Source organism: Macadamia integrifolia, unplaced genomic scaffold (genome assembly GCF_013358625.1).
Source record: "Macadamia integrifolia cultivar HAES 741 unplaced genomic scaffold, SCU_Mint_v3 scaffold1043, whole genome shotgun sequence".
NCBI lineage: Eukaryota > Viridiplantae > Streptophyta > Magnoliopsida > Proteales > Proteaceae > Macadamia > Macadamia integrifolia.
This window is the reverse complement of record NW_024868062.1, coordinates 57,241-81,160: the sequence shown is the minus strand read 5'-3', so window position 1 is coordinate 81,160 and position 23,920 is coordinate 57,241. Positions and strand designations below refer to the sequence as shown.

The following is a 23,920-nucleotide window of genomic DNA, read 5'->3' as shown; positions in this document are numbered from 1 at the left end:
AGTTCTAAATTTGTATCTAGTTGAAGCCATATTGAGCTATACAACTGTGATATTCTAGTTTTTGTAAGACTCCATCTTGATATAAATCTATTTTGCTTGTGATATTGACTATTAGTTGGAATGAACAGTACTCGATGGCCAATTCTGCTGCTACTTCTTCTATAAATATAAGGGAAAAAGGAGAGGATGGCCAGCAACTTAACAAGGATGAAATCAGGACATTGATGTCTGATATTGAGAAAGAAGTAGAAAAGGTCAGCTCCTTGGAATCCATTTATGATATATACCGAGTTCCCAGGATGCTTCACAAGCTAAAGCCAGAAGCCTACACACCTCAGTCAGTCTCAATTGGTCCTTTGCACTATAAGGATGAAAACTTACGGATCATGCACACACATAAATTGCGCTATTTAAATCGCCTTCTGAATCGACCCTGGGGGAAAACATTAGATGTTTATATCAAAGCTGTGAGTAATTTAGAAGAAAAAGCTCGCAAATGTTATTCAGATACCATAATGGAGTTGGGAAAAGATGAGTTTGTGAAGATGATGGTGATAGATGGTTGCTTTATACTTGAGTTCCTCAAGATCAGTATATTAGGGCAGAAGGATCATTTCATATCAAATGGGCCATGGAATTGGGAAATCACTACTGACTTGATTAAGCTTGAAAATCAGCTTCCCCTCTTTGTTCTTGACCATTTATTTGGCCTAATCATTGACCGTGATGAAGTAATTCCCCCAGACAATACCTTGACTAGCAATCACATTATCTATGCTTGTCTCTTAGAATGGATGGCAAAAGGGCTCCATGGCCTAACCCTTCATAGTTTTGAAGATATAAAATCACTACCAATCCCAGATGGTGGAGCAAAGCATTTTGTTCATCTTTTACAATGTGCCCTCGTCCCATCATCTCCAACAACTAGGAGGAGACATGGTGAAAAGTATTTGCCACTTAAGTATTGTACCTCGCAACTTAGGAGTGCTGGTGTCAAGTTCCAGAAGAAGGATCCTTCTGACTCTCCAAAGACATATTTATTTGACATAGAGTTCGATGTAAACGAGGGAGTATTGACAATCCCAACTATCTTGATCTGGGACGAGACGGAACTCATCCTTAGAAACCTCATTGCCTTTGAACAAGGTGAAACCTGCATTGAGTATTTCACAGCCTACACAGCCTTCATGGATGGCCTCATTGACACTGCCAGGGACGTGGAGTTGCTAGAGCAGAAGGGAATTATTATAAACAACATTGGCAGCCGAGAAGATGTGGTGACCTTATTTAACAACCTTAACAAACATGTTGTCCTTAGAGAACCTTATTTCTCTGGTATTGTCAAGGATTTGGAAGAGTATCACAATAAAGAATAGAACCAAAGGAAGGCAGGTTTGATGCAGAACTATTTCAACACGCCATGGTCATCAATTTCAGTCGGTGCTGCTGCGTTACTCCTTCTCTTGACGATAATACAGACTGTTTTTCCAATCTTACAGTTTTACCACTCAACCTGAAAAATGAACAAGCTAGTCATCAACATCTGCAATGGTAGCCCCAAGAATTGATCCAAGCCAGGGAGTGATCTTGAATCAAGGGTCTTAGGCTTAACTGGGCTAGGTTTATATGGCCCCAACCAAACCTTTATTTATGTTGAAACAATATTAAACATGTATTTTCATATTAAAATTTTAAAGATAGCTTACTAAAAATCTCACTATGCACTCTTTCATCGTCTTAAATTTTTCAAAACCTGTATTCGGCCACCTAAAATATTTCAATTTTGCTCAAACTTTGTATGTGAGCAATATATATATATATATATATATATATATATTTTAATAATTCAATCTTTTATACTCCAATAATTCCTAGTGTTTTGCGATTGAATTAGCCTGTTGCCTCCCACTTCCTGTATCTCTTTAATTACAGATGTGTTTATGGAAACTGCTGATAAATTAAGATAGCACTGGTGATCAATCCATGAAGATGCATCCCTCATCTCCCATCTTTAATATAATTTGCAATAGAACTTATTCGATTAAATAACTGGAATTCCTTTTTTTAATTTCCATCCAATTCAGAGCTTGCTGAATTGTCTGTTATTATTTGCTGAAAATATTAAAAAGTTGAGGCTTTATGCTGTTATTTATTCTGTTTGATATAACACATTTTCTCCATTTTTTCCACAGGTCTACTGGTCTTAACTCTTTCATGCTCACACCAATAAGCATCCAAAATTACAGTATAACCTCAAATTGGGTCGGGCTCGCCCAGGCCCGAATCTGGTCTCAACCCAAAGCCTGAAAAATCCAACCCTAGCCCACCCTCAATATTGAAAATTCCAGCTCTGGCCTTGTTTGGGCTCAAGGTGAGCCGGGGAGCTGGGTACAGTGAATTAACAGATGAATTGCTATTTGTACGAGGAATCAATGGTGAAATTTCTCAAAACAGGTCTGTATGGGGCTTGGCATGCCATTTCCAAGTCCCTTCGGCTTCATTATTTACAGTGGAAAAAAAATGTTCCGAGAGTTCAACTTATAGTTATACATTCTTTTGGTATTTCTTATTTATTTGGACAAAAAATCAGTTTTAGGTATAGTTGAATGAGGAAAAGAATCCATCCATATGAATATATGATAGGGTACCGTGTCACCGTAGGTGGCAATTGCATTATGAAATAAAATTCCATTTTTTGGGTGAGGTGGAGAGGGGGGGGGGGGGAGAGATCAATTTCTAAGGCTTTGAAATGGAAATCATTTTCTAATATCTTATTGTATTTTAGAGAAACATTTTTTCATTCTAAAAAAATACAATTGGATAAAGTTTTCCTTCACTGCTTGGTGAAACAGGAGATGGTCCAGATATGACCCCCTCTCTCTTCATATATCTTTTGTCCCATATATTGTACGTTGTCGATGGGCCATGGTGAATAGATGCATGTTCATTGTGACCTTAGGAAAACTTAATCGAATACAATTTCTCAATCTTCAAAGACGTATTTATTCGACATAACCTTCGACATGGACAATGGAATATTGACAATCCCAACTATCGAGCTCAATGATGGCACAGAACTCATCCTTAGAAACCTTACTGCCTTTGAACAACGTCAAAATTGTATAGAATATTTTACAAGCTATGCATTCTTCATGGATGGTCTCATTGACGCTGTCAAAGATGTCGAGTTGCTACAGCAGAAGGGAATTATTATAAACATCCTTGGCAGCGCAGAAGAAGCGGTGAACTTATTTAACAACATTGGCAAAGGTCTTTCCCCCAGGAATCCCATTTTCTCTAGTGTTATCAAGGATTTGGAGAACTATCACAATAAATCATGGAATAAAAGGAAGGCAAATTTGATGCAGAACTATTTCAACACGCCATGGGCATCAATTTCAGTCGGTGCTGCGGTGTTCCTCCTCATCTTGACGATCATACAAACTGTTTGTTCCATCTTACAACTTAAACCATGAACAACTACTTAATCTGTCATGTATCTATTTATATATTAGATGGTTGTTGTGATGTAATCTCGCTTGCTTTCCCTTTTTTTTTATTAAGATGATCTGAGATGTAATAATGTTGTCAATCATAAAAACTCAATCCGTGTTCCTTAAGAATCAACCTCAACTATGAAACAATCCAATTAATCCTCATAATTGAGGTTATATCAGTACTATTGCACTCATTAACTGTGCTACTTAAGGATAACAAGAACCAATGGGTATAGAAAACGAAGATGAGATATAATTGTTAATCATTCAAACATATTTTCCAATATTCACATATCTTGGTCATTAATTTAAGTGCCTAACAAGAAAAGACACAACCATTAACAAATCTTTTAAAAATAAAATAATATTTTTAAATCATCTATTTTAAACTTATTTATAATTTCAATCTTCCATATTATTCAAAATATTCAAAATAATTACAAATTTAATTGAGAATATTAGAAATAATAAGAAACATTGTAGATGTCTATTGGACTTGAATCTACACTAAGTTTGATATGACATACTACAGAGTACAAGTGAAGTCAAATTTCTTGAACTTCTCTTCATTGGTGTGGTTGACTAACCCACTGGTCAAGTCTTTCCAATCGACCCTTGCAACTTTGCTTTTAAGGACGTGAATATTTTTCACGGTTCTTCTCCACATCTCAATTTTATGGAAATTTTGATAATCTGCCTTTAAAATTATCATCAATAGACGACCTCATTTCCTATGTTAAAAGGGGATGAGATGAAAAAACTGAAATCTTAAAGAGATGAATCAGTCAATACATAGTTGTTTTATTGGTTGGACGATGTGAACCAACAAAGTCATTTTGAATATTGAAAGACACTAGAAAAGGCATACAAATTAATGTGAACCAATCCAATCAAGTTTAGTACTAATGGTGTGTCTTGGAAGAAAGCTGGGAGCTCGCTATCCCATTTTGTTTTACTTCTCGAAATCATGAAGCCATCCTCAGAGGCACTCACTCCTCACAGGATTCGGAGGAAAAAGCTAGTTGCTTGAGCTACTTCGAGCAGGACGATCGCCGTATTATATGGTGATTGATATGGATGTCAAAAAATCGCTCAGTTCTCATCCTTCTGGCTCATGCTGCTGGCTCCACCACCATTTCTACTTCTTCTAACTCTAGTTATTATCGTCGTTGTCCTCATTTTTCTTGCCTTATTAACCTATGACATTTCCAAAATCATCCCCTACTCTGTAATTCCTCTCTTGTCTCTAAGAAATAATATTCAAGGGTTTCTCCATCAATGATTCCCTCTGGTCTTTCGTTTCATGTGAAAAAATTAAACAATTTCAAGAGACAAATATATAGGGAATAAATGTTGTTTTTTGTTGGTGGGAATTGTTGAAGAGGGAGAGAGATATTGCGGAAATACGTCTCGCAGTAACCGGCACGTAAGGAAAAGACAAATAAGAAAAAACATAAAGATGTGTAGACATAGGATTTACGTGGTATAGCACGGTTGCTTATATCCCCGGGGAAATCTCATGGGATTCTTTTTTTTTGCTAAAAGGTCATTTTATTAAAAGAGAACAAAGCAAAACAAAGAGAAATACAAAAGGGCAGGCCGATCCCACTAAACCCACTTGCAACCTCCACCTTCGGCATGGCCATCAGCAGAGGGAACAAGCAAAGGGCTTAGCCAAATCGAAAACGGTGCCTGTCCAACGCATCAGAAGCTAACTCATCAACAACATGTCTCGGGAACTCCACTGAGAATTGTGAAGTACAAGATTTAGATGCTTTCCTAGCCAGAAAATCAGCGACTACATTAGCTTCACGAAAACAGTGAGTGATCTTCCATTGCACCAACTCCAAAAAGGAAATAACAGATCTCCATTTCTGCAGGGCAAACCATGGAATCTCCCTTCGCTGAACTGCTGAGACCACGGACGCTGAGTCTGACTCAATCCAAACACCCCTAGCATGATATTGTCTAGCTAGCAGAATACCCTCCAAGACTGCCTCAAATTCAGCTTCATATATTTGTTTGACTCCCAGAAAAATGCTAAAAGAGTCGATTACCTTGCCTTTATCATCCCGTAAGACACCACCCGCACCTGCATTACCTGGGTTACCAAGCGAACTTCCATCCACATTGATCTTCATCCACGCCCTGGAAGGCTTACACCAGTGAACCTCAAGAGGTGAAGGGGAAGTTGGATTTCTAATACTTAAACCTATCTTCCTGCAGGTCATCAAGTCTGAAATCGAACGGACTTCTTCACTTGATCCATCACAGCAAAGCTGAACCTCTTGCCTTATACTTTGAAAGACATACCACCCTGCCCTTTCTTTATTTTCCTGCCTTCTTTTATTTCTTTCCCACCAAATATGGTTGATAGTGATGATCAAGCCCAACTTCCATGGCTTCTTTAGCTGAATCACTTGAGATTTCCTCTTCCACCACTGGAACAATGATTGAATGCTTGGATGATTTACCCACGCCACTCCAAAAAAATCTAAAAAATTCTTCCATATTGATATGGAAAATGAACAGTGTAAAAAAATATGAACCATACTTTCTTCAGCCTTTCCACACAGGTTGCATCTGGATGGGAGATAAACACCTTTTTGGCAAACCAGGTCGTCCGTTGGGATTCTACCATGCACCACTCTCCATCCAAAAATGGAGTGTCTTGGAGGAAGATTCTTCTGCCAAATCAAAGAAGACCAGTTCACCTTCAAGGATTTCACTCTAACAGCCTCCCAAGCCGACCTTGAGGAGAAATACCCTGAAGGAACTAGCGACCACACCCTGAAATCCTCCATCTGCAAACTCGGAATGTCAATCTTTTTAATCTGTCCAAAAATTTCATTAAGCATAGGAGAAACTACCTCAGGTAGACGCCATTCTCCATTTATGATAAACTCCCCCACCTTTGCTGACGTCGAGAGAGTATGGTCACTATCCAGCGACAGAAGTTCCATAATGGATTTTGGACCCCACCATTTATCCTTCCAGAAATTTGCAAGCTGACCGTTCCCTATGATCCAGCGCTCCTTGTCATCCACAAAGGACCACATTTTCCTGAGACCAGCAAAAATAGTGGAGGTGTTGCAATTTTTGAAGGATCTTCCATCCTTCTTTAGGAATCGAGCTCTGAGAAAGGTTAACGCTGCTGTCTTCTCCGTTTTGATCCTCCAAATCAATTTGCACAGCATTGCTTTATTGGAATCTCGAAGTCTCCTAAGGCCCAACCCTCCCTCATCCTTGGGCTTACACATAGAGTCCCACTTAACTGTGACAGCCTTAACCGTATCTACATCACCTGTCCAAATAAAATTTCGCATCCATTTCTCCATCATTGCCACGAGAGATGCAGGCCACCAATAAACAGAGAAACTATGAGTCGGCATCCCCGAAAGCACCGATTTAACCAATTCCACCCTACCTGCCATTGACAACAGTTTCCCTTTCCAACCCGCCAATCTCCCCTTAACCTTGTCCATAATCGGCAACACAGTATCTTTTTTAATCCTTCCCTTGAAGATTTCCACACCTAGATACCTTGTAGGGAAGGTACACATGGGAATGCCTAAAGTTTCAGATATTCGATGCTTCCTGGAAGGTGATATTTTTCCCAAAAAAAGTTTACTTTTTTCTAAGCTGATGTCCTGCCCAGAAAACTCTTGGTACTTTAGAAGAAATTCTTTAAGATTCCTCACATACCTCATAGAAGCATTGGAGAAGATGAATATGTCATCTGCAAACAGAATATGGGCAGGAGTTTTGACACCGCGAGGCCCATGAATTGGCTTCAGTTGATTAATCTCAATCAGGTGCTTTAAACCTCGCGATAGCACTTCCTCCGCAATAATAAAAAGCATGGGAGATATTGGGTCCCCTTGCCTCAGCCCTCTCTCCACACCAAAATATCCCTGTGGACCTCCATTAATCAAAATCGATATCTTAGAGGATATCAAGATTTGGTTCAGCCATGTTATCCACTTCTCTGTGAAGCCAAAGCGCCGCAGCACCTGAAACATAAAGGACCACGAAAGAGTATCATATGCTTTCTTGATGTCAATTTTTAATCCCAGACCTCCCCCTCTCATAGAAGCAAACATCATATTGGCCAGTTCTGAGGCCACACTGATATTGTCATGGATTAACTTTCCTTTTTGAAATGCCCCCTGCTCTTCAGATATCATCCTAGGGAGCAAATTAGCAAGCCTCATTGCCATTATCTTGGAAAGAATTTTACAATAAAAATTCCCCATACACAGTGGCCGGAATTTATCGATAGAAGATGCTCCCTCCTCCTTAGGAATAAGAACCACAAAATTGTTGTTCACACCATTGGGCAATTGACTAGTACTAAAGAAATACTTAACTGCATTGCACACCTCTAACTCGACAATATTCCAGCATCTTCTAAAGAAAGCTCCAGAAAAACCATCCGGACCAGGAGAGCTATCTGGGTCCAGGTCCCAAACAGCTCTCTTGATTTCTTCATTCCCTGGTAAGACATCAAGCATATAGTGATCACCTTGATGAAGAACCATCGGTATAGATTCAAGAAGCTCCACATGCTCCACTAAAGGCACAGCTTTGTAAAATTGCTCATATGACTGAACTGTATAATTCCCAATCTGGTCGTTACCTTCCACCAAAGTCCCATCAGGAGTTTTGAGGCTTCTTATAGAGTTTCTGAGTCTTCTCATTTTAACAGAAAAATGAAAGAACCTAGAATTGCGATCCCCTTGCTTCATCCATCTAACTTTGGCTTTTTCAGCCCAAATTTTTTCATGGTTTTCCATTGCTTTTATTAGAGAGGTCTTCGCATCCGCTTCTAACCCAAACAAATAATCATCCATGCCATTAATTTCAATAGTCTGTTGCACCTGCGCTAGCTTATCCTTGGCTTCCTCAAGGGCTTTATTGAAATTCGGGAAAGCCTCTCTCCCCCAATTACGGAGCACACCCTTCAGCCTTTTGAGTTTCAGCATGAGAACAAATATCGGATTCCCTGAGACCCACTCTTCCCATGATGTGGCAACTACCTGCTCAAAATCTCTATGTTCCATCCAGAACTTATGGAACCTAAAGGGGCAATTAACGGGCCGTTGAGATAAAATTGAGGTGAACAATAATGGAGAATGATCCGAAGCAATTCTAGGGAGGACCCGTTGGTCACAATCCTGGAAAAAGTCAATCCATTCTTCATTACAAAAACATCTGTCCAGAACCGCCGAAACATTACCACGACGTCTATTGTTAGACCAGGTGAATTTCCTCCCCGATGATGGCACTTGGGCCATCCCACAAGCATCCACCAGAGCACCAAACTCAGCAGCTGATCCCATACTAAAATTCCCTGGCCCCCTTTTTTCATGGGAGAACAAAGTCGCATTAAAATCCCCAATTATAGCCCAAGGGAGAAGCGGCTGGGGGAGATCAGCCACAAGCTTCAACCACAGATCCCTTCTTCCTACTCTAAAGCTGCTGGCATGAATGAAAGAAATCTGAAACCATTTCGATTCCCACTTAATAGTAATCGAAATGTGCTGCTCAGACTCAGAGACAACAGCTGGGGTATTCAAATTTCTCTTCCATAAAATCCACAAATTAGAGGGTTTCCCTACTCTACAATTGTAAATGAAAGAACTATTGAATCCCAATTTATTAAAAAATAAATTTGGAAAAGCACTTACCTCAATCATCGGCTCTGCTATACAAATAATGTCCGGAGCTCTTTCCTTAATAAAATGTCGTAAGGCATTCCTGCCTGCCGCCTTCCTAATTCCTCTGATGTTCCAGAAGAAAACCTTCATGATCAGTTACATAGAGGCAGAGTTGTGAGCAGCCTCATCATTCTGCTCTGTCTGAGAAACGTGCTTACCAAGTCTATCCGACCTTTCAACACGCTGCATGATCATATCAATTTCTTCCACTTCCTTATGATGAATAACTACTCGGCCTTCCACCAGGCACGATTGAGAAAACTCAGTCAAGTTATTCTCAACCCCCTCCCAAACTTGGCCCCTGCCACTCTTTCCCCCTCTGCGACCCCTACCACCTGGTTTGTAATTAATTTTGCGCCGTGGTCGTAAAGCACGTACCATTTGAGAGTACTCTCTCTGTGTCTGAGATTCCCTGACCTGAATATCACCCTCCCTGTGATCGCTCTCCTCACCTGAGGCCTGCGATTCATTCTCAGACGGGTTAGAAGACCGGGTCGACCCAAGGACATCCACATCCAAAATATTATCCACTCTCTGCCCAACACCCATCGGATCCACCCCAGCCTTAGCATTGTGAGGAATATTCTCAATTGGGCAATATTCTTCACCATTTAAGTCCACCACTAAATCTTGGCACTTTAGGTAACCCTCCTCGTTTGGCTCATTACAGATTTGGGAAGTATTCCCATTTCCTGCATCTACCATTCTGGTAGGAGACTCCTTTTGGGGAGGATTGTCATCCCTGCCAGCTTCCTGGCCGCCGCCGCCCTTATGAGAAGGCTGCTCAACAGCAGTTTTCCCCACCGTTTTACCTCTACATTGGTTCGCATGATGTCCCAGTTTTTTGTACGAGAAGCATCGGACCATATTGTCTTCGTAGACGATTCGCTGATTGAAGCAGAATATCGTCTCCTTTCCCGGTTGTCTTCGTTCCACTTGCATCTCCTCAACTCTAACGCCATTGAGCTCCATCTCAACTAGGACTCTTGCATAATTACCCATCGTTGCTTTAAGTGTTTTATTGTCCAGTGCGACAGGCCTTCCTGCTACCTTTGCCATGGTCAATAGGATTCTCTCATGCCAATACTCCATGGGAAGCTCAGGGAATCGGATCCAAACGAGCTTAGTGTGAGAGTAATTATCGTTAATATTAAATTCTGGGCGCCATCTCTGAAAGCGAATAATTTGTCCCCCTACTTTGATCGGTCCTCTCCTCCATATTGAGGCCATATCTCCCTCCTTCTCAAAACAAAATAGAATAAAACCCTTCCCTAGGGGAGAAAGGTTCACGTTCCCCTTTAGCCTCCAACTCGCAACCACCTCGCGCCTTATATCATCCATAGATACAAACCTGAAGTTTACTTTGCCTATCAACGCAAAGGAAAAAGTCTCCAGTTTCTCTTCATAAGCTTCCTGTGGAATCACTACCCTCGTCAAGGATCCAAGCCGAATCGGATTTGGGAGATCCTCCACGTCAGGGAGGGTCTTCTTTGTCACCGTAGCATAAGATTTGCGGGCTTTCCGATCCACAGGCTGTCCATCTTCATAATTTCTCTCCTCCTCCCCTTGCTCCACCGCAGTACCAGGCACCACTTCAGGAGTGGAGAGACACGCAGGGCGCAAAAAGTCCGTGATCAATCGTTGTTTGCCTCTGTCCGGTAGCCGGCCATCATTTCTTTCCCCTGTCAGGCAGGTCGCTCGATCTCCTTCACCCAGACAGAACTCCGAAAACCTCTCACCTGCCTAACATGAGACTCTCATAGCATCTCAGAAAATGGATGATGAACAAAAGCCTAAGTCGTTTGCTTCCTCCTTCAAGCTCAACCGAGGCAACCAGATGGTGTCCGAAGGTTTGATCGAAACATTCAGTGAAGATCGAAGGAGTATTTCCTCAGCTCTGTCCTCTGTTCATCCTCCAAGGAGAGCACCGGCCTCCACCGTACTAGAAGGGCCCAGTGCCAGCGACTGCAGCAGAGAAATCGAGACACGATCGCCTCAAACTTTCACAATCGCCTCTGATCTCCTCTTCTCGTTAGACTCCTCAGTCACGATCGCCTCTGATCGCCTCCGATCGCCTCTGATCGCAGGGAAAGAGGCTCAGATCGCCTCTGATCGCCTCTCCCTCTCTCTCTCTCTCAGATCGCCTCAGATCTCCTCTTCTCGTTAGACTCCTCAGTCACGATCGCCTCTGATCGCCTCCGATCGCCTCTGATCGCAGGGAAAGAGGCTCAGATCGCCTCAGATCTCCTCTGATCCTCACCAGAGAAATCGAGACACGATCGCCTCAAACTTCCTCTGACTCTCACGTTCCGGTCCTGCTCTCTGAGAAATCACGATCGCCTCTCAATCTCATGGGATTCACTTCACTAATATAAGAAAAATTACAATACATAACCCCTCACTCACAATACCATATGTGGGATGTATTTTTGCAAAATTTGGTATCCGATCTTAAGGTTGAAAAGCTTTGTTAGCACGAGATCGGCATAGATGTACGTTTTTTTACTTTGCGGTATAACTACTTCAATTTCTACAAAGTTTGAGGTGGCAAATTCTACGGATTAAATTATCCGTTGTGAAAGCTGAAAATGCAAGTAGTGTTGGAGAAGAGAGGAGAGCACCGGCCATGGTCGATACAACCCGTTACCTACCATGCTGGCTGAATTTGAAATGGAGAAGTTCGAGACAGCTACAAAACTGACTACGGCACATAAAATGTGCTAAAAAACACCCTTCCCATTGCCTATAAATAAGGAGGAAGGGAGAGGTGTTTAAACACAAAATAGAAACAACCAATAACGGGATTTCACAAGTACTAGTGTTCTTGAGTTGGGTTTGGGTTTCACTAGTAGGAGTTCTTTGGGTGTATACTCTTTGTATTTGATCTCTTTTGGGATTTAGTGAGAGTTATAGTGTGGGTGAGTTTCTTTGTTGGGTGGGTCCCACATACAATGTTGTGAGTGAGGGGGTGTGCATTGTAATTTTCCATGTATTAGTGAAGTGAGCTCCATGAGATTGCCGTGTGGATATAGGCACCAGTGTCGAACTACGTAAATCCTATGTCTATGCATTTTTAATTTTTTTTTTCTCATATTTATCTTTGTTACACGCTTCAATTCCGTAAATGCCAATTAGTACGAGACATATTTCCACAACAAGAGATTAGGCTGAGAGAGTGAGCTGGGAGGGGTTGGGGTAGTTGGTGAGCTAGGAGGAACCAAGTTAGATAAAGAGGAAATAACCTCTTTGGGGAGGTTGGGGCTGTTTTGTGGAGAGAAGGAGACGATTGGAGGAGAGAAGGTTGGAGAGGAGCGTTAGAGGGAGGTGATGCAACAGTCTGGAGAGAGCATTGGCAGTGGAGTAGGGGTTGGGTTCCGTCAAGAGTGTTGGTGGCTCCATATGAAGCTAGGGTCTGACGTTGATGATGATGCTCGTGGGCAGAGGAACCTGAAGTTCCCAGACAGTCACTGAGAGGGGGGGTGAATCAATGTCCCTTAAAATGTTGCCTATTAACCTGTGTTATTTTAATCACAAGCACATTCACTCCTCTTCCCAATCAATGGAAAGAAATCTGTCAAATGTACTCAACCACCCTGTAAGCAAAGCAATTCTAACCAGAGAAAAATCAACACAAATATTTACGTGGTTCGACGGTGTGCCTATTCCACGGAGTGCCCTCACTGGGCAATCTCACTATCACCTCACTAATGAACCCTCACTGGGTTTTACAAGTGCCTTAGAACTTGAGGTCTTATCACTTGTCCGTATCTTTACCCTCCCCAGACCAAGGACTAAATCAATGAAAAATTTGGATAAAAAACTACCCAAAAGTTAAACCCCGGTTGACTATGACATTTAATCAAACATGTAACATACCCACAACAACTTGCAAGAAATCCCTACCCAAACTCCTATCTCTATTCAATAAAGTACAAGAACATGTAAATAGAGATAATTAACAAGGGATTCAAACCTCATTTGGACATTGCCAAGTGGACTCCTCTACACGTAAAAGATCAAAGAATCATCACCATAGCATAAAGAGCAATCTTCAATGACTCTTCAACCAAAACAACGCCCAAAACATAGAAGAATAGAGACTGCCTCGATTATTGTGCACACCCGTGCGTCAGACCTCTGACAATATTTCCAATGCGTTGATCTTTTCAAAATACACAAAATCCATATATTACACGTCCAATTTGGAGTTACATAGCCTCCAGAAAACCCTAGAGAAGTTTAGTCAATGAGAGCCCACCAAATAAAATCTTTTCACACTACGCGTTGGTGGCGGCTAAAACGGACGTGACTTTAATCCTAGGCGTTAGATTGACCTTCAATATCTTCATTTTGTAAGGTAGCTCTCACAAGCACTCGTGAGGGTGCATTTAAGTAAATGACATTCCAAACGTCACGACTAAGGGCAAACTTGACTTTTTACCTTCAATTTCAATAAAAACAAAATTTAAAAAATCTTAAAAGATTTAAACCATCCAATTTCAACCTTTACCAAACACGATCAACGGTTCTCATTATTTCACACACCAAAGCTCAATCCACCATTGGATTACAATCCCAATCGGACAACTGCTGAGAATCTAACTTCACAACACATACTGTGGGCATAAAATGGATAGAAACTCACTAAGGAATTGATCAAGAAATAAACTTTGATCAAGAATAAACTAAGGAGTGGAGAAAAAGCACATGAACATGACTTAATGGGTCGGCTACATGAAGAATAGAAAAAAGAAAATCAAGTAACATGAACATATTTGATCCAACATACCCATTTAGTTGGGATAATAAACTTTGATGTTTTATATTTGATACCAAGCACATGAACATGACGGTCAAGAAAATTTAAGATAAGATTCATTAGTTTCACTCGTTTTCTATCAAACCCGAAAGTAAAGTCAAGGTGTGCATTAGACAAATTAATATCATATTCTCGAAAAGCATAGATACAAAGTTGGTACGAAAGGGAAGCTACTCTCTTATATCTTCACGCCAGAATTACATTGGAACGACTAAGAAAAGACTTGATCAAAAAAGACTTGGTCTTGAGTCTTGATCAGTTTTTTATTTTATTTTATTGAATTATTTATTATGGGTGACATGGTGAAGAGAGTAAGGGATATTTTTCCCTAAATTTGTATGGACAAAGTTTTCCTCCATCGTTGGTGATGGAAGTACACCCACTAATATCATTATTATTCTTCCCTTCCTCCGTCATGGGTGAAGGGAACTGCCCCCAATTTATAAACAGAAAATAAGAAGTCTACGCAAAATAATGCTAATAATAATTATTAGGGGAGAGGTTTTGTATAAGATTTTGCATTGTGTACGACCATGTCAGATGGGGCTTGGGGTTATATCATAGACGCTCATCTTTCATCCAACATTTGTGTGCACAAAACTTTTACCTAATTACTATTTGGTTCATTAAGAGTGAACTTTTTAGAATTAATTCTAATTAAAAATAGACAAAATTATCTTAAACCAATGGGATTAGAAAGTATCTTTAAATTGACACAATGTTTTAGCATGTAGAAATGTGATACGACAATCTTTTTCGTATGAACAAACAATATTAAAGGTAAAAAAGAAAGAGAACAAAACAGAAGCCTCAGTAGCTACCCAAAGGCATAGGCCTCAACAAAAAAATTATAGGGGACACAAACAACCAACGAGGGAGAGAAAAATACAATCAACGAAAATAGGGAAATGAGAAAACTGGGGTGGAGAGAAACAAGAGGGAGATCCCAAACCAAAGCCAGATTTCAGAGTTAAGATTCAATCCCCATACTGAGTTCTGTGTTAGCAGCACATTTTTTTTTGTATTTGCAACCATCTATTTCTTTTTGTAAAGATTTTTAAAACCTCATAAACCTCCCAACTGTACAAAATAATTATTAGAACATATTACAAAAACCAGTAGATATGAGTTGTGTCTGTCAAGCCCTTGGTGTATATATTTCAATATTTGTAAGGATTTTGGATTGCAAACCATCTTCCTATATGCTTGCTGATTGCGAGCATTAAAAAACAGTTGACTTCAATTTGTACTGTTTTATGTCTTCCTTTTAGAAAGAAAAAAAGGTTTAAGATGTACTAATTAATGAGAAAATGAAGCAAAGAGTCTTAGAGATTTAATTAGGGAGGCTAATTAAGTAGGTTTGGAAAGCTTTATTAATTAATCAGAAGATGAAGCAAAGAGATGACAGGTTTAACTAGTGAAGGCAATCCAGAGTTATGCTTTTATCACTATAAAAGGAGACAGTTTTGCTCCATTTTATCCAAAAACAAAAATTTTCCCCAATTGCTTTTTTTAGCCTACTCTGGAGTCTGGACGCGTCTCTTTCTGGTGAGAATTAGTGATTTATTAGCACAAAGTGCACTGGTAAGTATTCCATCTCTTATTTTTCCCTAAATTAGTGATTTTCTTTTCTTTTGGCTTTCTTAATCAATTATTGATCGGACTTTATATATAGTTTTGGTTTCAAAATCACATCCTTCTGTTACATCCCAATGGAATTCTGGATCTGATTTTCATTTGGACCAATTATCATGTTGGTTTCAATCTAAATCGGATTGATTTTGGCCGCAACAAGAAGAAAAGACTCGATATCTAAGTCTCTGATTAGGCTGCATCTTTTTAACATCTCAGATGTCAAAAGAACACCTTCATCAGATTTTTAAAATTACACCTTAACCAGACTTTAGAGTCTGACCACCGTTTGAGCACACCTAGAGTGGTTCAGCACAGCTCCCTTTTATTCTCTGTAGCAACCACCAAAGCATCTATCACTGCCACCTCTTGTAGAAACCAAATAGAAGAGGAACCCATCACCTTCATCTCTTTTGACATTCTTCCAGATTGAGACGAAACTGGGATAGCCACTCGACCACCCCTGATGTTGATTCTCCTCCCTCCACGATTTCTACGAAGACTGTAGACCACAGACCAAGCACCTCCCACTTTTAATTTCTGTAGTAGTTGTTGCTGCTATTTAATTTGCTTTTCATTTTTCTATTTTCTTCCAATTTTTCTTCTTTGTTTGATGCCATTCTGAGCTGTACAGTTTTGATGATCATCTTAATTTGTTGCTCATGGTATCCTCTACTAGTTGGAAAGAACGGTTGGGAGCTTCATTCAATGGCCACGGATGAAGGACTTGATGATCGCCAAATGAACAACGAGGAAATCAAGAAATTGGCGAAGTCCATTGAGGGAAAACTAGAAGAGATCAGTTACTTGCAATCCGATTATGATATATACCGAGTTCCCAGGCAGCTTCACAAGCTAAGTCCAGAAGCCTACACACCTCACTCAGTCTCAATTGGGCCTTTGCACCATAAAGACGAACATTTACGGACTATGGAAACACATAAGTTGCGCTATTTAAAGCGTCTTCTAAATCGACAACCTACAAAGAAAACCTTAGATGTTTACGTCAAAGGTGTGAGTAAATTGGAAAATAAAGCTCGGAACTGTTATTCAGATGTTGGCTTCGAAAAAGATGAATTTGTAAAGATGATGGTGATGGATGGTTGCTTTATACTTGAGTTCTTCCAGACAAATCTGAAAAGGGAAAAGGATCATTTAAGATCAAATACTTCATGGTTTTGGGAAATTATGCATGACCTGATGAAGCCTGAAAATCAGATTCCCTTGTTTGTTCTTGAGCATTTACATGGCCTAATCTTTGATCTTCATGAAGAGTGGGCCCAATTCAATTTTTGTTATCATATCTATGTGACGTTCTTAATACTCTTTGCACCAGGATTCCATGCCCCAATCATTAATAGTGAAGAACTAAAATCGTTACCATTTCCAGGGGGCGGGCCAAAGCATATCCTTGATCTTTTAAGATACGTCCTCGTCCCGCCATCATCTCAGTGGACGATGGAACCTGGTGGAGAGATTTTGTCGCTTACATGTTGTGCCTCAAATCTTAAGAGTGCTGGTGTGAAGTTTCGGAAGAGGGAGTATTCTAAATCTTCAAAGACGTATTTATTCGACATAACCTTCGACATGGACAATGGAGTATTGACAATCCCAACAATCGAGCTCGATGATAGCACAGAACTCATCCTTAGAAACCTTACTGCCTTTAAACAAGGTCAAAATTGTATAGAATATTTTACAAGCTATGCATTCTTCATGGATGGTCTCATTGACGCTGTCAAAGACGTCGAGTTGCTACAGCAGAAGGGAATTATTATAAACATCCTTGGCAGTGCAGAAGAAGCGGTGAACTTATTTAACAACATTTGCAAAGGTCTTTCCCTCAGGAATCCCATTTTCTCTAGTGTTATCAAGGATTTGGAGAACTATCACAATAACTCATGGAATAAAAGGAAGGCAAATTTGAAGCAGAACTATTTCAACACGCCATGGGCATCAATTTCAGTCGGTGCTGCGGTGTTCCTCCTCATCTTGACGATCATACAAACTGTTTGTTCCATCTTACAACTTAAACCATGAACAACTACTTAATCTGTCATGTATCTATTTATATATTAGATGGTTGTTGTGATGTAATCTCGCTTGCTTTCCCTTTTTTTTTATTAAGATGATCTGAGATGTAATAATGTTGTCAATCATAAAAACTCAATCCGTGTTCCTTAAGAATCAACCTCAACTATGAAACAATCCAATTAATCCTCATAATTGAGGTTATATCAATCCAATCAAGTTTAGTACTAATGGTGTGTCTTGGAAGAAAGCTGGGAGCTCGCTATCCCATTTTGTTTTACTTCTCGAAATCATGAAGCCATCCTCAGAGGCACTCACTCCTCACAGGATTCGGAGGAAAAAGCTAGTTGCTTGAGCTACTTCGAGCAGCACGATCGCCATATTATATAGTGATTGATATGGATGTCAAAAAATCGCTCAGTTCTCATCCTTCTGGCTCATGCTGCTGGCTCCACCACCATTTCTACTTCTTCTAACTCTAGTTATTATCGTCGTTGTCCTCATTTTTCTTGCCTTATTAACCTATGACATTTCCAAAATCATCCCCTACTCTGTAATTCCTCTCTTGTCTCTAAGAAATAATATTCAAGGTTTTCTCCATCAATGATTCCCTCTGGTCTTTCGTTTCATGTGAAAAAATTAAACAATTTCAAGAGACCAATATATAGGGAATAAATGTTGTTTTTTGTTGGTGGGAATTGTTGAAGAGGGAGAGAGATATTGCGGAAATACGTCTCGTAGTAACCGGCACGTAAGGAAAAGACAAATAAGAAAAAAATAAAGATGTGTAGACACAGAATTTACGTGGCTCAGCACGGTTGCTTATATCCACGGGGTAATCTCACGGGATTCACTTCACTAATATAAGAAAAATTACAATACACACCCCCTCACTCACAATACCATATGTGGGTTGTATTTTTGCAAAAATTGGTATCCGATCTTAAGGTTGAAAAGCTTTGTTAGCACGAGATCGGCATCGATGTACGTTTTTTTACTTTGCGGTATAACTACTTCAATTTCTACAAAGTTTGAGGTGGCAAATTCTACGGATTAAATTATCCGTTGTGAAAGCTGAAAATGCTAGCAGTGTTGGAGAAGAGAGGAGAGCACCGGCCATGGTCGATACAACCCGTTACCTACCATGCTGGCTGAATTTGAAATGGAGAAGTTCAAGGCAGCTACAAAACTGACTACGGCACATAAAATGTGCTAAAAAACACCCTTCCCATTGCCTATAAATAAGGAGGAAGGGAGAGGTGTTTAAACACAAAATAGAAACAACCAATAACGGGATTTCACAAGTACTAGTGTTCTTGAGTTGGGTTTGGGTTTCACTAGTAGGAGTTCTTTGGGTGTATACTCTTTGTATTTGATCTCTTTTGGGATTTAGTGAGAGTTATAGTGTGGGTGAGTTTCTTTGTTGGGTGGGTCCCACATACAATGTTGTGAGTGAGGGGGTGTGCAATTTAATTTTCCATGTATTAGTGAAGTGAGCTCCATGAGATTGCCACGTGGATATAGGCAATAGTGTCGAACTACGTAAATCCTATGTCTATGCATCTTTAATTTTTTTTTTTCTCATATTTATCTTTATTACACGCTTCAATTCCGTAAATGCCAATTAGTACGAGACATATTTCCACAACAAGAGATTCAAGCTCGGCTGAGAGAGTGAGCTGGGAGGGGTTGGGGTAGTTGGTGAGCTAGGAGGAACCAAGTTAGATAAAGAGGAAATAACCTCTTTGGGGAGGTTGGGGCTGTTTTGTGGAGAGAAGGAGACGATTGGAGGAGAGAAGGTGGGAGAGGAGCGTCAGAGGGAGGTGATGCAACAGTCTGAAGAGAGCATTGGCAGTGGAGTAGGGGTTGGGTTCCGTCAAGAGTGTTGGTGGCTCCATATGAGGCTAGGGTCTGACGTTGATGATGATGCTCGTGAGCAGAGGAACTTGAAGTTCCCAGACAGTCACTGAGAGGGGGGGTGAATCAGTGTCCCTTAAAATGTTGCCGATTAACCTGTGTTATTTTAATCACAAGCACATTCACTCCTCTTCCCAATCAATGGAAAGAAACCTGCCAAATGTACTCAACCACCCTATAAGCAAAGCAATTCTAACCAGAGAAAAATCAACACAAATATTTACGTGGTTCGACAGTATGCCTAGTCCACGGAGTGCCCTCACTGAGCAATCTCACTATCACCTCACTAATGAACCCTCACCGGGTTTTACAAGTGCCTTAGAACCTGAGGTCTTATCACCTGTCCGTATCTTTACCCTCCCCAGACCAAGGAGTAAATCAATGAAAATTTTGGATAAAATACTACCCAAAAGTTAAACCCCGGTTGACTATGACATTTAATCAAACATGTAACATACCCACAACAACTTGCAAGAAATCCCTACCCAAACTCCTATCTCTGTTCAATAAAGTACAAGAACATGTAAATAGAGATAACAAGGGATTCAAACCCCATTTGGGCATCACCAAGTGGACTCCTCTGCACATAAAAGATCAGAGAATCATCACCATAGCATAAAGAACAATCTTCAATGACTCTTCAACCAAAACAATGCCCAAAACATAGAAGAATAGAGCCTGCCTCGATTATTGTGCACACCTATGCGTTAGACCTCTCTGCCAATATTTCCAATGCGTTGATCTTTTCAAAATACACAAAATCCATATATTACACGTCCAATTTGGAGTTACATAGCCTCCATAAAACCCTAGAGAAGTTCAGTCAATGAGAGCCCACCAAATAGAATCTTTTTAGTACTACGCGCTGGCGGCAGATAAAACGGATGCGACTTTAATCCCAGGCGTTAGATTGACCTTCAATATCTTCATTTTGTAAGGTAGCTCTCACAAGCACTCGTGAGGGTGCATTTAAGTAAATGACATTCCAAACGTCACGACTAAGGGCAGACTTGACTTTTTACCTTCAATTTCAATAAAAAACAAAATTTAAAAAATCTTAAAAGATTTAAACCATTCAATTTCAACCTTTACCAACCACGATCAACGGTTCTCATTATTTCACACATCAAAGCTCAATCCACCATTGGATTACAATCCCAATCGGACGACTGCTGAGAATCTAACTTCACAACACATACTGTGGGCATAAAATGGATAGAAACTCACTAAGGAATTGATCAAGAAATAAACTAAGGCATTAAGATGCCACCAAGTGTTTGTTAAAAGTCCCATTGGACTTGCCATCAACACCAAGTCTACTAAGAACCATGCCAAGGCCAAGCTTGCACATGAGATCACCTTTCACACCATGTGCCTAGTCTAAGACAAGACTTTCAATGTTGTCCAAACTCTCACCATTATGGTCATTTCCACCTAAGAACTCATGGCCAGAGTTGCTTCACTTATGGTACTATGCACTATAGTTCAACCCATCTCTTCAACCGCTATGCCACTACGCCTCTGTTGCCAATAATGACAACCAAATATTCATCATGAGAACAACAATCTCCCCCTTTGGAGTTGTTGGCAATATCCGAAGCAACATTTTCTCCCCCTTTGATAACAGGTACAAAGGTAGACATACAAATGCCCCCTGAAAGAAAGACTCTCCCTAAAGCACACAACCCTGTGAGAGTGAATAGAAAGATAACAATTGTGGGAACCAAGCCACTCCCCCTACAGCCATGCTGTCCTACAGGTAACACTAGCATCACTGTGCCCTATTGGGGTTAGACAACACCCAATAGTGTCCTGAACTTCTCAAAGAGCTCTTTGCCCAATGGTTTAGTAAAGATGTCAGCTACTTGATCTGTTGTTGGAATAAAATCTAGCTTCACTTCATTCAAAGAAACTTGCTCCTTTAAGAAGTGATATCTGATGTCTATATGTTTTGTCCTGGAGTGCTGAACCGGATTTTTAGAGATGTTGATAGCACTGGAATTGTCACACTTGATACTTATAGGACTATCACACTTCAACCCCAAATCTTGTATCTGCCTCTTCATCCATAGAACCTAAGTGCAAGTAGCAGCTGCAGCTATGTACTCAGCCTCTGCTGTGGATAATGACACAGATTCCTGCTTCTTACTGTGCCAAGCAACTAAACTTTTCCTAAGGTAAAATGCTCCACCACTGGTGATCTTTCTATCATCTACGGACCCAGCCCAGTCTGCATCAGTGTAGGCTATGAGCATGAAATCCTTGGACTTCCCATACCACAATCCAAAATCAATGGTCCCCCTCAAGTAGCTGAAAATCCTCTTCACTGCTAATAAGTGACTCTCCCTTGGATCTCCTTGAAATCTAGCCAACAAACATACTGCCTGAAGAACATCAGGCCTGAATGCAGTAAGATACAATAGCTTTCCGATCATTGACCTGTACAAGATTTGTTCAACTAGAGGATTGTCATCTTCCTTACTCAACTTGCACCCTGTTACCATAGGAGTCCCAATCGGCTTGCTTTCATCCATCTGAAATCTTTTTAGCATTTCACCCACATACTTCTGTTGAGAGATAAAGATCCTACTCTTCTGCTAATGCACCTGAAACCCCAGGAAATAGGAGAGTTCCCCAAGCATGGACATTTCGAACTCACTCTGCATCAACTCAGCAAACTTCTTGCAGCTCTCTTCATGAGGACCTCCAAAGATGATGTCATCCACATAAACAACCACAATGAACTGTCCATGATCTTCAGAAAGAATATACAGGTTACTGTTCACTACTCCCTTTTTGAAGCCAAGTTGACGTAAGTAAGCATTTAGTCTTGAATACCAAGCTCTCGGTGCTTGCTTCAAGCCATATAAAGCCTTTTTGTAACTTGCAAACCATAGTAGCATCCTCACCCAAGATGAATCCATCGAGTTGCTCAATGTAGACTTCTTCTTCCAACAAGCCATTCAAGAATGTTGACTTGACGTCCATCTGATACACCTTGAAGTCTTTGAAAGCTGCAAAAGCAAGAAACATCCTGATTCACTCCAATCTAACCACTAGGGCAAAGGTCTCATCAAATTCAATCCCCTCTATTTGTGCATAACCTTTACATACCAGTCTAGCCTTATTTCTGACAATCTTTTCTGTGGCATCCAACTTGTTTTTGAAAACCCATTTAGTGCCCATCACATTCTTCTGAGCTGGTCTTGGAACTAACATTCTTCTGAGCTGTGCAATACAGGCTAAAGCATAAAATCTGATGATTCCAAACAAAGAAAGAAAGAAAGGAGAATTTTCTAGTATTTGTTTACATCAAGCTCAAGAAATTCAAATTGATCTTCCTAGCTACCCATCAAAATAGAATACTCTAATCGTAATAAAAGCCCTCTTCTAGCTCCAAAATATCAATCTCATTAAGCACTGAAATTTACACAACCAACCTTCATCCAAAATATCAATCTCATTAAGCACTGAAATTTTTCTTCCTTGCCACAGTAATATAAATGGACAATCTTTGCTGATGATAAAATTTAATAGATAAATAAATAAGAATCTTAAGTTGGGCATCAGAACTACATTTTATCCCCAACTAATTACAAAGAACCAAATAGGAAGAACACATTGTGAAAAAAATAAGTTGAATAGAATGTAACCTAGAAAGCAAATGTCTCATCTATACTGGATAAAATCACTGTATGATTTTTTTTCTTGATTCATACCTTGATCGAAGATGAGAATGATGAAATATGCTCAAATGGGTATTTTTCAGAAACCCATCACGATCAAAGTAAGCAACTACGAAACTTGAGCAGTCAAGAACAGAGATCACCATAACCAGAAAGAAATAAAAAATTTACCAAACACATTTTCAGGCTTCAAAAAAATCGCAATATCAGAGCAAGAAATTCTCCCAAATCACTGCAATTTACAGATGTCCCAAAATCCAAGCAAGAAACGAGAGTGAAATAAGAAACCCATATCAAGAAAAGAAGAAATGCTCCAAGCATCAATGGCAACAAACCAGAGCATTGATGAAAAAATCACTGCAATTTACCCCTATTAATTACTTGGAATATAAAGATGAAAAAATTAATCTTCTCTTCAAGCAACAAACCAGAGCATCAATGGTTGAAAACCCAGAAAGAAAAAAAAAGCAAATCCCCACCTTTTTTTTTTATTTGGGGTTGAACAAGATAGCAGGAAGAAAGAACGACATAGCGAGAGAGCGAGAGAGTGAGAAAACGAGAGAGAGAGAGAGAGAGAGAGAGAGAGAGAGAGAGAGAGAGAGAGAGAGAGAGAGAGAG

At 40.1% G+C, this 23,920-nt stretch overlaps 3 protein-coding genes across 3 annotated transcripts in view; all 3 read left to right on the top strand.

The window, feature by feature from the left end:
* LOC122062469 (putative UPF0481 protein At3g02645) overlaps positions 1 to 1,706 on the top strand; it is an 8,632-nt gene extending 6,926 nt beyond the window's left edge. The window contains exon 2 of the mRNA XM_042626119.1: positions 129 to 1,706. Within this exon, the coding sequence (XP_042482053.1) occupies positions 135 to 1,376 (1,242 nt within the window). The 5' untranslated portion in view covers positions 129 to 134 and the 3' untranslated portion in view covers positions 1,377 to 1,706. The remainder of the gene's footprint in view (positions 1 to 128) is intronic.
* A 1,317-nt stretch (positions 1,707 to 3,023) lies between these two features.
* Positions 3,024 to 3,476, top strand: LOC122062463. Its single transcript, XM_042626112.1, has one exon. It carries the CDS (start codon positions 3,024 to 3,026, stop codon positions 3,474 to 3,476), a length of 453 nt encoding a protein of 150 aa, XP_042482046.1.
* A 12,552-nt stretch (positions 3,477 to 16,028) lies between these two features.
* On the top strand, positions 16,029 to 17,708 carry LOC122062467 (putative UPF0481 protein At3g02645). The gene has a single exon (XM_042626117.1). It carries the CDS (start codon positions 16,308 to 16,310, stop codon positions 17,706 to 17,708), a length of 1,401 nt encoding a protein of 466 aa, XP_042482051.1. The 5' UTR covers positions 16,029 to 16,307.
* The last annotated feature ends 6,212 nt before the right edge of the window (positions 17,709 to 23,920 follow it).